General features: G+C 33.9%; 1 protein-coding gene across 1 annotated transcript in view; it reads right to left on the minus strand.

Annotated features, from left to right (window-relative positions):
• The window catches only part of LOC145667865 (uncharacterized), a 58,186-nt gene that overhangs the window by 8,107 nt on the left and 34,939 nt on the right, over positions 1–15,140 (minus strand). The window contains exons 4-5 of the mRNA XM_081735297.1: positions 2,804–2,974; positions 2–136 (exon numbers count right to left, since the gene is read on the minus strand). Of these exons, the coding sequence (XP_081591423.1) occupies positions 2–136; positions 2,804–2,974 (306 nt within the window). The remainder of the gene's footprint in view (position 1; positions 137–2,803; positions 2,975–15,140) is intronic.

Below are 15,140 nucleotides of genomic sequence, written 5' to 3' on the forward strand. Positions count from 1 at the left end.
CTTTGCATTCCGTAGAGACTTCTCGCGCATCTGAAGTGCTCTATGTTGTTGTATGTGATGAAGTTTGTTGCACAGACTGGTTCATATATGGGATTGTAAGTACAATGACAAGGCTCTTTACTTGCCATTTCAACACCTAGAAAAAAGTATTTAAACTGTAACAAAAGAATATTCCCTAAAATATATTCACATGTTTATATTTTATGTTTTTTAAAATACACATAGATAAATACTTCTCAAATACAGTAATTATAAATTATATGAGTAATGCGTTCAATAGTTTGTGTACAGTCATCACACCCTGGCTCCTGAATAGGGGTAATTAACAGTTGCTACGTAATAAGTATCCGAATGCTATATGGGTAACTAACTGCATAGCACGGAAGTTTGCTGTGCAGAAGTTTACCCCTTTCACATAATATTTTTAGTGCATCAAGCATCAAATATTAAAAATATTATTAAAAACATTTCAAACAGTACATGGTTTGATTATTACAAATATACTTTTGATCTTTCAATGTAAGTATTTTCATTATATGTTTTGTTCATTTCAAGCAAAATAATTGTTACTGCTATAAAACTCCGTGCCAAATGCTTCTAAGTTATCTTAAATTGTCGTATGGCTTGAAGATGGCAGAAAACACCAAGTGACGAAGCGGAGTTTAGCGAGAAACAGCAAAAAAGGGACAGAAAATTGCTTTCGTTCTATTTATTCCTTGGAAATAACAGTATTCATTGGAGCCAAGTTGAAAGTACTTAATCAAAAATTAGTAAAATTTACTCAATTTTGAGAACATTGTTGGTTCATAAAAGCTTTGAATATTCTTTTCAAAAGCGATTTGGTATAGAGTGCCCTGAAAGGAACATAATTTAACTCATCAATAAGTTTTAAAAATATCAAAAATGGGATGGAATGATTTAAAATAAAATTCGATAGTGTAGATGAGTACCACAAAAATATTCTAGGTACTCAATATCTCTCCTGAAGCCATAGTACCTGTAAATCATTCCCATTTGAAAGAGAAACCAATCTCTTTTTCAGTAGGATAAAAGAGAAGCGGTTTGGGTACAAAACCTCGCAGCCAGAACCTCGCGGCCCAAAATCTCGCGGGCCGAAACCTCGCCTGGCCAAAACCTTGCGGGATTAAAACTCGCCAGGCCAAAACCTCGCCTGTCGAAAACCTCGCTGCCCAAAACCTCGCGGGCTAAAATCTTGCCGGCCCAAAACCTCGCGGTCCAAAATCTCGCCAGACCGAAATCTCGCCTTGTCAAAACCTTGCATCCCAAAATCTCGCCTGCCAAAACCTCGCGGTTATGATCTCTGGAACAGAATCTCGCCTGGTCTCAATTACGTGGGACGTAATCTTGCCTGGGGAGAAATGTCGTCTGTATAAAACCTCGTCACGACGAATTCTTTGATAAAGAATGCTCTATATATTGCTATATGTATATATTTTGTAATAACACATAATTGCATTAAAATAATTACAAGAAAAATTCTAACGATTGCTTTGAAAATCTGTATATATAAAAATGAAAATGACTATGTTTGTGACATTATACTTCTTGAGCCACCCGACCGATCTTGTTCAAATTTTCAACATAGATGAAGTTCGGACCTGGGATGTCTTTTGTAATTTCACTTTGACGGCATAATGAAGTGGACAGGGAGATGTATAAAAATAAATAAAACTTAATAACTCTTGAACCACGAGACCAATCTCGATCGAATTTGCCAGACAGATCAGGTTACCGCCTGGGATGGTTTTTATCATTTCACTTTGATGGGAAGGAGGAGAGGAAGGGGGAAACATATAGAAATACATAAAAATGAAAGTGGCTGCGTTTGTGACTTAATAACTCTTGAACCATCCGACCGGTCTCGATCAAATTTTCAACATAGATTAGGTTTGAGCCTGGGATGGTTTTTATTTCACTTTGATGGTGACCTTATTAAATTCTAACAAAATCGAATACTATTTAGGAAAGTATGAAATAATATCTGAGTTTTTACGTCCTCGATTATGTTCTGTAGCTTTTAAAGGAGACGTAAAAGATCAGAATGATTGAATAAAGAAAGTGGGAGAAAACGGGAATACCCCTAGAAAGCCCACGCACACGATGTTTTGTATCTTCTTTTTCTATTTATTATTATTATTATTATTATTATTATTATTATTATTATTATTATTATTATTATTATTATTATTATTATTTGTAATATGGAATTGCATATTAAGAAACTCATTGGGTAAATTTTAAGGAAAAATTTCATTCCGGAAGTTTTTGGCCAAGCGAGATTTTGGGCGGCGAGGTTTTGGCCATGCAAGATTTTGGGCGGCGATTTTTCGCACTTGTGCTTTGAAGTTCTCCAGAAGGAACGGTGGAATATATATCTATATATCATTGTACAGTATATTTACAAAGTGGGCCCGAAAAGCCCGAGAAATATGATTGTATATTTAAAAATTCACGGCCCGAGCCCGGCCCGGACATGGAATAACATATGCTTTGTAGGCCCGAGCCCGTGCAGACCTCTACTTCGCGTTCACTTGTACAGTGCATTTAAGACAGATCCACTTTTTCCGATATTGCCTAAATCTGATTGGCTGTTACTTGTACACTCTTAGAACTTGAATTTCAACAAAGAATATAGGATGAAGTAAAACTGTATATTTCTTGTTTGTGGTGTCTGTAAATGGACCGCAATATTGCTCACTATTTTTGTTGAAAGTTCTTAGTTGTAATTCAATAATCACTAATTATTTATATAAATGTACATACAATATTGAAACAAATTTACCTGTTTTCCTTTTTTGTGCAACACATTTTAAGAACCAGTAATCTTTATAAGTTAAGTTATCGGAACCACAAACCGGTGAAGCCAAATCAGAAAAATCCAGAGTCCAACAATATTCAATTGTACGGTTTTTTACACATTTCTTATCGTCTACAACGTCTAACTCTGCATCGTCTAAGAAAATAAATGAAAAGGCAAAAAAATCATATATTATTAACTGAAACATCTTCGAGAAACAAATTATAATATGTAGATACGGTACTTTCCAAACTAAATTTAAACAACAAAATTATTTAACTGTTATTTTGTTTTCCATAACACTCACTGTCTGCTTTACAATGATTATATTTAACAAGGTATAACTTAAGATTTGTAGATGTCATCAAATTGAGATTTGTAGATCTTTTTCATCACAATATAACCAACAGAAAAAGATATTAAGTTCAGTTTCGGAAAATACAATATTACCCCGATTCCACGCTCAATTACTTTACATTTTCTTAGCTTTCGCAACATTTCTATAGGTCCCATCAGTTTTACTAATTCAGAATGCCCCCTATTTATGCCACGTCATATGGATATCTATCATAAAAGCAACAAGGCAGCACGAAGACACATATAATAGAGTCTGTCAAAAACAACGAAACCAAGCCTAGCTTCATGTTTTTCACAAAGGTGATGCGTGGAGATGCTTGTTAACTGTGCTCTACTTATCGGATTCCACTACATTTAGCGCATGAGAAACTTTCTTTCATTCTACGTAGTCCTACACTCTGGTCAGAAGCTGAACATATTTACAAATGGCATGAGAATGGTAACAGTTAATCCTTAAGCAATAAAATGTCAGTTTATAACAGTGCAAGACACAGATTACATAATTCAGCCACTATTGTGTAGCATCTCAATCAACTTTTATGAATGCATAAGTTCTAGAACATATGCAGAACATTTTGGTGTAACATTTACGAGGTTATCCTCATTCTCTGAAATTTACACTTTGCCCCTTATGGTGCCTGAAACATTATGAAAACGGGATAATACTGCATCAAAATGTAATACATGAGATGTTCTTAGACACTGTATAAGGCAAATAAATATTCATGTTTTATCCATACAATTATTTAATGTACGGGTTTTATTAAAATCATTGGCATTCTAAAAGATGCATTTTCTCTATTGCAAAATAATAATAATAATAGATCCTATAGTATTTCTATAATCTTCTTTCAGTGAGATAACTTCTCAGATTTTATCCTGATTTTGTAACCAAAATCTGGTGTAGAAAGAATTACTTGTAACACACTAACAAAAGTTATTGGCAATTGCCAATTCACACAGTAATCACTCGAAATGCCACTTTATCACATTCTTAGCAAGTCTTATCAACACTGTTTTAACATATATTTTGAACATAGCATTTTAGTATATCTTAAACTTCTGTGAGTCAAAAATAGCCAGAAACACTCCCAAATTGTTCATCAGCAAACAAAACAAAGAACGATAACGGTAACAAGTTAAAATATTGATAGATAATTTGTTAGCCACTCTGCTGCAGCAGTAATTTGGGAAAAATTCTAATGGAAATAGATGCAAAAACGAGTATTCTTTGATTATAGATAATTTGGTAGCCACTCTGCTGCAGTAGTAATTTGGGAAAATTTCTAATGGAAATAGATGCAAAAACGAGTATTCTTTGATGATAGATAATTTGTTAGCCACTCTGCTGCAGCAGTAATTTGGGAAAAATTCTAATGGAAATAGATGCAAAAACGAGTATTCTTTGATTATAGATAATTTGTTAGCCACTCTGCTGCAGCAGTAATTTGGGAAAAATTCTAATGGAAATAGATGCAAAAACGAGTATTCTTTGATGATAGATAATTTGGTAGCCACTCTGCTGCAGTAGTAATTTGGGAAAATTTCTAATGGAAATAGATGCAAAAACGAGTATTCTTTGATGATAGATAATTTGTTAGCCACTCTGCTGCAGCAGTAATTTGGGAAAAATTCTAATGGAAATAGATGCAAAAACGAGTATTCTTTGATGATAGATAATTTGTTAGCCACTCTGCTGCAGCAGTAATTTGGGAAAAATTCTAATGGAAATAGATGCAAAAACGAGTATTCTTTGATGATAGATAATTTGGTAGCCACTCTGCTGCAGCAGTAATTTTGGAAAATTTCTAATGGAAATAGATGCAAAAACGAGTATTCTTTGATAATAGATAATTTGTTAGCCACTCTGCTGCAGCAGTAATTTGGGAAAATTTCTAATGGAAATAGATGCAAAAACGAGTATTCTTTGATGATAGATAATTTGTTAGCCACTCTGCTGCAGCAGTAATTTGGGAAAAATTCTAATGGAAATAGATGCAAAAAACGAGTATTCTTTGATGATAGATAATTTGTTAGCCACTCTGCTGCAGCAGTAATTTGGGAAAATTTCTAATGGAAATAGATGCAAAAACGAGTATTCTTTGATGATAGATAATTTGTTAGCCACTCTGCTGCAGCAGTAATTTGGGAAAATTTCTAATGGAAATAGATGCAAAAACGAGTATTCTTTGATGATAGATAATTTGTTAGCCACTCTGCTGCAGCAGTAATTTGGGAAAAATTCTAATGGAAATAGATGCAAAAAACGAGTATTCTTTGATGATAGATAATTTGTTAGCCACTCTGCTGCAGCAGTAATTTGGGAAAATTTCTAATGGAAATAGATGCAAAAACGAGTATTCTTTGATGATAGATAATTTGTTAGCCACTCTGCTGCAGTAGTAATTTGGGAAAAATTCTAATGCAAATAGATGCAAAAACGAGTATTCTTTGATGATAGATAATTTGGTAGCTACTCTCCTGCAGTAGTAACTTGGGAAAATTTCTAATGGAAATAGATGCAAAAACGAGTATTCTTTGATGATAGATAATTTGTTAGCCACTCTGCTGCAGTAGTAATTTGGGAAAATTTCTAATGCAAATAGATGCAAAAACGAGTATTCTTTGATGATAGATAATTTGTTAGCCACTCTCCTGCTGTAGTAACTTGGGAAAAATTCTAATGGAAATAGATGCAAAAACGAGTATTCTTTGATGATAGATAATTTGTTAGCCACTCTGCTGCAGTAGTAATTTGGGAAAAATTCTAATGGAAATAGATGCAAAGACGAGTATTCTTTGATGATAGATAATTTCTTAGCCACTCTGCGGCAGTAGTAATTTGGGAAAATTTCTAATGGAAATAGATGCAAAAACGAGCATTCTTTGATGATAGATAATTTGTTAGCCACTCTACTGCAGTAGTAATTTGAGAAAATGTCTAATGGAAATAGATGCAAAAACGAGTATTCTTTGATTATAGATAATTTGTTAGCCACTCTGCTGCAGCAGTAATTTGGGAAAAAATTCTAATGGAAATAGATGCAAAAACGAGTATTCTTTGATGATAGATACTTTGTTAGCCACTCTGCTGCAGTAGTAATTTGGGATAGTTTCTAATGGAAATAGATGCAAAAACGAGTATTCTTTGATGATAGATAATTTGTTAGCCACTCTGCTGCAGCAGTAATTTGGGAAAAATTCCAATGGAAATAGATGCAAAAACGAGTATTCTTTGATGATAGATAATTTGTTAGCCACTCTGCGGCAGTAGTAATTTGGGAAAAATTCTAATGGAAATAGATGCAAAAACGAGTATTCTTTGATGATAGATAATTTGTTAGCCACTCTGCTGCAGTAGTAATTTGTTAAAAATTCTAATGGAAATAGATGCAAAAACGAGTATTCTTTGATGATAGATAATTTGTTAGCCACTCTGCTGCAGTAGTAATTTGGGAAAAATTCTAATGGAAATAGATGCAAAGACGAGTATTCTTTGATGATAGATAATTTGTTAGCCACTCTGCTGCAGTAGTAATTTGGGAAAATTTCTAATGGAAATAGATGCAAAAACGAGTATTCTTTGATGATAGATAATTTGTTAGCCACTCTACTGCAGTAGTAATTTGAGAAAATTTCTAATGGAAATAGATGCAAAAATGAGTATTCTTTGATTATAGATAATTTGTTAGCCACTCTGCTGCAGTAGTAATTTGGGAAAATTTCTAATGGAAATAGATGCAAAAACGAGTATTCTTTGATGATAGATAATTTGTTAGTCAATCTCCTGCAGTAGTAATTTGGGAAAGATTCTAATGGAAATAGATGCAAAAACGAGTATTCTTTGATGATAGATAATTTGGTAGCCACTCTGCTGCAGCAGTAATTTGGGAAAATTTCTAATGGAAATAGATGCAAAAACGAGTATTCTTTGATGATAGATAATTTGTTAGCCACTCTGCTGCAGTAGTAATTTGGGAAAATTTCTAATGGAAATAGATGCAAAAACGAGTATACTTTGATGATAGATAATTTGTTAGCCACTCTGCTGCAGCAGTAATTTGGGAAAAAATTCTAATGGAAATAGATGCAAAAACGAGTATTCTTTGATGATAGATAATTTGTTAGCCACTCTGCTGCAGTACTAATTTGGGAAAATTTCTAATGGAAATAGATGCAAAAACGAGTATTCTTTGATGATAGATAATTTGTTAGCCACTCTGCTGCAGCAGTAATTTGGGAAAAATTCTAATGGAAATAGATGCAAAAACGAGGATTCTTTGATGATAGATAATTTGGTAGCCACTCTGCTGCAGTAGTAATTTGGGAAAAATTCTAATGGAAATAGATGCAAAAACGAGTATTCTTTGATGATAAATAATTTGTTAGCCACTCTGCTGCAGTAGTAATTTGGGAAAATTTCTAATGGAAATAGATGCAAAAACGAGTATTCTTTGATGATAGATAATTTGTTAGCCACTCTGCTGCAGTAGTAATTTGGGAAAAATTCTAATGGAAATAGATGCAAAAACGAGTATTCTTTGATGATAGATAATTTGTTAGCCACTCTGCTGCAGCAGTAATTTGGGAAAAAATTCTAATGGAAATAGATGCAAAAACGAGTATTCTTTGATGATAGATAATTTGTTAGCCACTCTGCTGCAGTAGTAATTTGGGAAAGTTTCTAATGGAAATAGATGCAAAAACGAGTATTCTTTGATGATAGATACTTTGTTAGCCACTCTGCTGCAGTAGTAATTTGGGAAAATTTCTAATGGAAATAGATGCAAAAACGAGTATTCTTTGATGATAGATAATTTGTTAGCCACTCTGCTGCAGTAGTAATTTGGGAAAAATTCTAATGGAAATAGATGGAAAAACGAGTATTCTTTGATGATAGATAATTTGGTAGCCACTCTGCTGCAGTAGTAATTTGGGAAAAATTCTAATGGAAATAGATGCAAAGACGAGTATTCTTTGATGATAGATAATTTGCTAGCCACTCTGCTGCAGTAGTAATTTGGGAAAATTTCTAATGGAAATAGATGCAAAAACGAGTATTCTTTGATGATAGATAATTTGTTAGCCACTCTACTGCAGTAGTAATTTGAGAAAATTTCTAATGGAAATAGATGCAAAAATGAGTATTCTTTGATTATAGCTAATTTGTTAGCCACTCTGCTGCAGTAGTAATTTGGGAAAATTTCTAATGGAAATAGATGCAAAAACGAGTATTCTTTGATGATAGATAATTTGTTAGTCACTCTGCTGCAGTAGTAATTTGGGAAAGATTCTAATGGAAATAGATGCAAAAACGAGTATTCTTTGATGATAGATAATTTGGTAGCCACTCTGCTGCAGCAGTAATTTGGGAAAATTTCTAATGGAAATAGATGCAAAAACGAGTATTCTTTGATTATAGATAATTTGTTAGCCACTCTGCTGCAGTAGTAATTTGGGAAAATTTCTAATGGAAATAGATGCAAAAACGAGTATTCTTTGATTATAGATAATTTGTTAGCCACTCTGCTGCAGCAGTAATTTGGGAAAAAATTCTAATGGAAATAGATGCAAAAACGAGTATTCTTTGATGATAGATAATTTGTCAGCCACTCTGCTGCAGTACTAATTTGGGAAAGTTTCTAATGGAAATAGATGCAAAAACGAGTATTCTTTGATGATAGATAATTTGTTAGCCACTCTGCTGCAGCAGTAATTTGGGAAAAATTCTAATGGAAATAGATGCAAAAACGAGTATTCTTTGATGATAGATAATTTGTTAGCCACTCTGCTGCAGTAGTAATTTGGGAAAAATTCTAATGGAAATAGATGCAAAGACGAGTATTCTTTGATTATAGATAATTTGTTAGCCACTCTGCTGCAGTAGTAATTTGGGAAAAATTCTAATGGAAATAGATGCAAAGACGAGTATTCTTTGATGATAGATAATTTGTTAGCCACTCTGCTGCAGTAGTAATTTGGGAAAATTTCTAATGGAAATAGATGCAAAAACGAGTATTCTTTGATGATAGATAATTTGTTAGCCACTCTACTGCAGTAGTAATTTGAGAAAATTTCTAATGGAAATAGATGCAAAAATGAGTATTCTTTGATTATAGCTAATTTGTTAGCCACTCTGCTGCAGCAGTAATTTGGGAAAATTTCTAATGGAAATAGATGCAAAAACGAGTATTCTTTGATGATAGATAATTTGTTAGTCACTCTGCTGCAGTAGTAATTTGGGAAAGATTCTAATGGAAATAGATGCAAAAACGAGTATTCTTTGATGATAGATAATTTGGTAGCCACTCTGCTGCAGCAGTAATTTGGGAAAATTTCTAATGGAAATAGATGCAAAAACGAGTATTCTTTGATTATAGATAATTTGTTAGCCACTCTGCTGCAGTAGTAATTTGGGAAAACTTCTAATGGAAATAGATGCAAAAACGAGTATTCTTTGATTATAGATAATTTGTTAGCCACTCTGCTGCAGTAGTAATTTGGGAAAAATTCTAATGGAAATAGATGCAAAAACGAGTATTCTTTGATGATAGATAATTTGTTAGCCACTCTGCTGCAGTAGTAATTTGGGAAAATTTCTAATGCAAATAGATGCAAAAACGAGTATTCTTTGATGATAGATAATTTGTTAGCCACTCTCCTGCTGTAGTAATTTGGGAAAAATTCTAATGGAAATAGATGCAAAAACGAGTATTCTTTGATGATAGATAATTTGTTAGCCACTCTGCTGCAGTAGTAATTTGGGAAAAATTCTAATGGAAATAGATGCAAAGACGAGTATTCTTTGATTATAGATAATTTGTTAGCCACTCTGCTGCAGTAGTAATTTGGGAAAATTTCTAATGGAAATAGATGCAAAAACGAGCATTCTTTGATGATAGATAATTTGTTAGCCACTCTACTGCAGTAGTAATTTGAGAAAATTTCTAATGGAAATAGATGCAAAAACGAGTATTCTTTGATTATAGATAATTTGTTAGCCACTCTGCTGCAGTAGTAATTTGGGAAAATTTCTAATGGAAATAGATGCAAAAACGAGTATTCTTTGATAGATACTTTGTTAGCCACTCTGCTGCAGTAGTAATTTGGGAAAGTTTCTAATGGAAATAGATGCAAAAACGAGTATTCTTTGATGATAGATAATTTGTTAGCCACTCTGCTGCAGCAGTAATTTGGGAAAAATTCTAATGGAAATAGATGCAAAAACGAGTATTCTTTGATGATAGATAATTTGTTAGCCACTCTGCTGCAGTAGTAATTTGGGAAAAATTCTAATGGAAATAGATGCAAAAACGAGTATTCTTTGATGATAGATAATTTGTTAGCCACTCTGCTGCAGTAGTAATTTGGGAAAAATTCTAATGGAAATAGATGCAAAAACGAGTATTCTTTGATGATAGATAATTTGTTAGCCACTCTGCTGCAGTAGTAATTTGGGAAAAATTCTAATGGAAATAGATGCAAAGACGAGTATTCTTTGATGATAGATAATTTGTTAGCCACTCTGCTGCAGTAGTAATTTGGGAAAATTTCTAATGGAAATAGATGCAAAAACGAGTATTCTTTGATGATAGATAATTTGTTAGCCACTCTACTGCAGTAGTAATTTGAGAAGATTTCTAATGGAAATAGATGCAAAAACGAGTATTCTTTGATTATAGATAATTTGTTAGCCACTCTGCTGCAGTAGTAATTTGGGAAAATTTCTAATGGAAATAGATGCAAAAACGAGTATTCTTTGATTATAGATAATTTATTAGTCACTCTGCTGCAGTAGTAATTTGGGAAAGATTCTAATGGAAGTAGATGCAAAAACGAGTATTCTTTCATGATAGATAATTAGTTGCCACTCTGCTGCAGCAGTAATTTGGGAAAATTTCTAATGGAAATAGATGCAAAAACGAGTATTCTTTGATGATAGATAATTTGTTAGCCACTCTGCTGCAGTAGTAATTTGGAACGAGTATTCTTTGATGATAGATAATTTGTTAGCCACTCTGCTGCAGCAGTAATTTGGGAAAGTTTCTAATGGAAATAGATGCAAAAACGAGTATTCTTTGATGATAGATACTTTGTTAGCCACTCTGCTGCAGTAGTCCCAGATAGCATGTAAGCTTAAATCAAGGGTCGCTTTCCCTTGATTTTGGCTTAGCAATGTACAGTTGATGCGACAAGCGACAATCAACGTTTATGTTAGCTTGTTTTTAACTTGAAAAGAAGCTTGAATGCGACAAGCGACAATCAACGTTTATTTTAGCTTGTTTTTAACTTGAAGAGAAGCTTGAATTTATCAACTTTCTACTAAGCCTATTTCAAGCTTGATTCAAAACGCTTGACGTTTGTCGATTGTTTAGAAAATGGAGCCATCTGTAGGATTGGTGAGTAGTCTTAGATATTTGGCGCTTGTTTTCTTCCAAAAGGTAAACAAAGGTAAGCTTTGTGTATAGAATGTAATAGTAAGCCCTAATTTAGTTTTAGTTGCAAAATAAAAAGGTGATTTTTATTTTAGACTAGTGCGCTGAGCGCTTTTAGGATAGTATTACTCCATTACTTTTCAAATATGGATGGAATTTTATGTTTATACCTTTTATGTTGTTTTCTTTTTTTTAAGTGTGTTCTTCCGTATAATGTATACCATATTTAGCCATTGGATTCTTTAAAGTCAGTGATGGCTCTTGACAATTAGCATCAGCATAGGCGCCCGAAGGGGGGGGGGGCCGGGCCCCCTTTGGCCTACGAAAATGTATACGTAATATAGGGAACCATGTATATTAAATACCAGGAGTAATATAGCAACCATTGAGATGGGCCCCTCCCTAGAAAATTTTCCTCGGGCACCCCTGAATATCAGTACAAAAATTAGAGGGTTAACTTCAGCAGACGGCTTTATCATATTAAAAATTTATAGGTGGAATACTTGATAACTGTTAATGCATTGCTTTAGCATACGGCTGTACCATATTTATATCGATTTTATGGTCATTTTTCACTAGATTTGAGATAATACTGTTACATATAGAGAATTTTGGAACTTGGGGGCCAAAATCAGGTAAAACCACCGTGTTTACAGGAGAAATGAGTTGGTATTACGTAACCGTAATTACTAACATAACTAACCAAACCTAACCTAAATCATCAAAAACAGAAAATATAGGAAGAAAGTACGAATTCAGGTAAAATCACCATGTAAAAATTATTGCGGATATTTTATGTATTTTTCCACTTTCCTCGTTTATGTGCATGTCCTCCGTCGCTGACACGCCTGCTCTCTACGTACGCATCCCCTCGCTCCGCTCGGGACTCCCAGCTACACTCCTGCCCTGACTCGGTTAGATGGCATTCGTGCTTTTTGTGGCCACCTAGCACAAGTTGGCTCGTGGTTTATGCACTAGCTTCTCATTTAGTAGATATTCTACAAAAAGGAACCGGGAAATGCAATGTGTGAACATTTGGTAGAACCATCTGCTCGAGTAATGCCCAAGTATCTTAACCCAGCCTAACCTAAACTAACCCAAACTAACTTAACCTACCTAAACCATAAAAAAAAATACAAAATATATACCAAGAAAGTACAAAATTTAAGCAAAATATTGTCACCCCCAGTTCAAAAAATATGCCGTTACATAAAACTTTACGTAGTATAGCTGAGCGAGCGAAGGGGAATAGATGCCCCGCAGGGCTCGTTTTTTTTTCCTACTTTTTAAGTTACACGCGTTTGGCATTGCAACCATTGCAGACGGTCATTTTCCAAAGCTTCATTTGTACTTACTGCCATCTCATTCCTTGCTTGTATTCGTCTGCCTACCGCCTTGTCAATTAGATCCACCATAACATACTTAATTTTCCATTTCGTAGGATTCTATATAAGAGATACAATTTATGAAGTCTAAACACATTAAAATAATTTATTTAATTAGGTAAAGTCATCTGCTAAAGTTAACCCCATATTAATAATGAAGGTAGTTAAATGATAATGTAAGTGTTTTAAACTCAATAAATTGTATGTGCAAATGAGTATACATGGGAAAGTAAGTATGTTATGGTGGAGCTATTTGCCAGGGCGGAAGGCGGTTGAATACAAGCAAGGAACGAAATGCCAGTATTTGTATGTTAAGTTTTGGAAAATGACAGTCTACAATGGCTGCAATGCCAATTGTGTGTAACTTAAAAGATAAGGGGAAAAAACGAGTCCTACGGGGCTTCTAATCCCCTCCGCTCGCTCAGCTGTGGTTCGTGAAGCGTTTGTAAAGTAGTTCCCCAAATCTAGTGAAAAAATCAACAAAATCGATTTAAATTTGGAGAGCCGTCCGCTAAAGTAATGAAAATTACGTTTTATCTCTACAATCGAGGAGAAAACTGCTTTGAATTAATACATTGCCTAAGATTTCTTGTTTTAGCTTTCACCGATACACTAAAAATTTTAACTGATGTGGCTTCCCCAAGAATCGGTACGGATGATATTTAAATGCAGCAAGCAAGCCTGGACATTTCACTCATTTTAGAATGCATCATGCTTATCTTTCGTTCCTTATGTTCTTCCATATTTATTCGGAGGTTGGGGGCAAAATTGAAGAATATAAATACTTATGTCCGACTTTATTTAGTAACAATTACTTATTCTAAGGTATACTTCATCAATCTTAGATTAACTGATATCACTCATTTCATCGCTTTACAATAAGTGCAAGGAAAGGTTCGATCGGGTATGGACTTTTGGGTTTACGGTAAAAGAACGATGAATTTCGAAAAATTACTTATTAGATATTAATAATAATTCAAAATGGATTATTACGCGAAAATAAGTTGGCATATTAGTTTGAAGTTTGTTAGGTAAGAAGTCGAGGATGTAAGTTTGAAGAAAACTAGGTTTTTCGTTGCTTACATTTTTATCTTTTTATCCTCTAAAAACAGTAACTTCTGTCTCTTAATTGATTTTAGTGCTTTTTTTTTTCTACCAGGTGAATGAAGTCTGGATCTAAAATCTCAGAAAAATATTTGCAATCTGAACGGATGTAATAAAGAAATAACGCTATTTTCCAGGATTGGCCAAAACCGTGTTTTTTTTGTTTTGTTTAAATACGTTTACCTTAGATTAAAGTGGAGTAACCGTTGCCCCCTTTTTTTAAGAGTAAAAGTAATTTGAGGCTGATGATTCGATTGAACAAGGTCGCAACCTCGAGAAATGAACGCAACTCGCTCAAACTAGAGGTCATAGGTCAACTAGTTCTGCAAATGATTTGCCATTACATCATAAATTATTCAGCAGTGTACTCCTTCAGCGTTGGTTAAGCTTGAATTTTCCTTGTCGGAGGCATGATAGTCCACAAGTTGAGTGGGGGTGGGATTCGTGAAAAATACTTTTTTAACTTGTCTCTTTAATTGTGATTTTATTTTATCAAGTTTGGAGTTCCCGCCGAACTGCCTGTAGTGCGCTGCCACACTAGCGGACGGTCAGCAAAACTTTTCCACAGAAGCTGATTAAGTGTCTAAATTTATAACATTGGAAAGTAGATCGACGAAACAGAGATTTCTATTAGGTTTGACTGGTTTGTTAATAATAATAATAATAAAACGTTTTATTTAGAAAGATAGTATGAATGGTCCAGAACTATTAGTCACTTCCTGTATTGATTAGCAATTAAATTAAGCCTATATTTCTGACTGACTAAATTAGATCTTCTGTACTATATAGTCTTTTAAAATTGTCCATTGATTTAATGTGTATAACTATAGAGTGATTCCATTTTGCAGTTCTTTCCCTTTTGGTTCTTAAGTGGCTCCTAAAATATCCACAAGTATGCAAGATCACTGCAACGTATTTCTATCAGTTGACCTCTGTGGATGATGGATCTGTGGATTTATCGCCTTTGTTATCAAGGGATTCTGGTTTCGAGTTCAAATGAAGAACAATATCTCTCGAGTGCAAACTGAGTAGTGATTCGGA

The sequence above is a fragment of the Thermobia domestica genome, chromosome 13, assembly GCF_964235325.1.
Source record: "Thermobia domestica chromosome 13, izTheDome1.hap1.1, whole genome shotgun sequence".
NCBI classification, from domain to species: Eukaryota; Metazoa; Arthropoda; class Insecta; order Zygentoma; family Lepismatidae; genus Thermobia; species Thermobia domestica.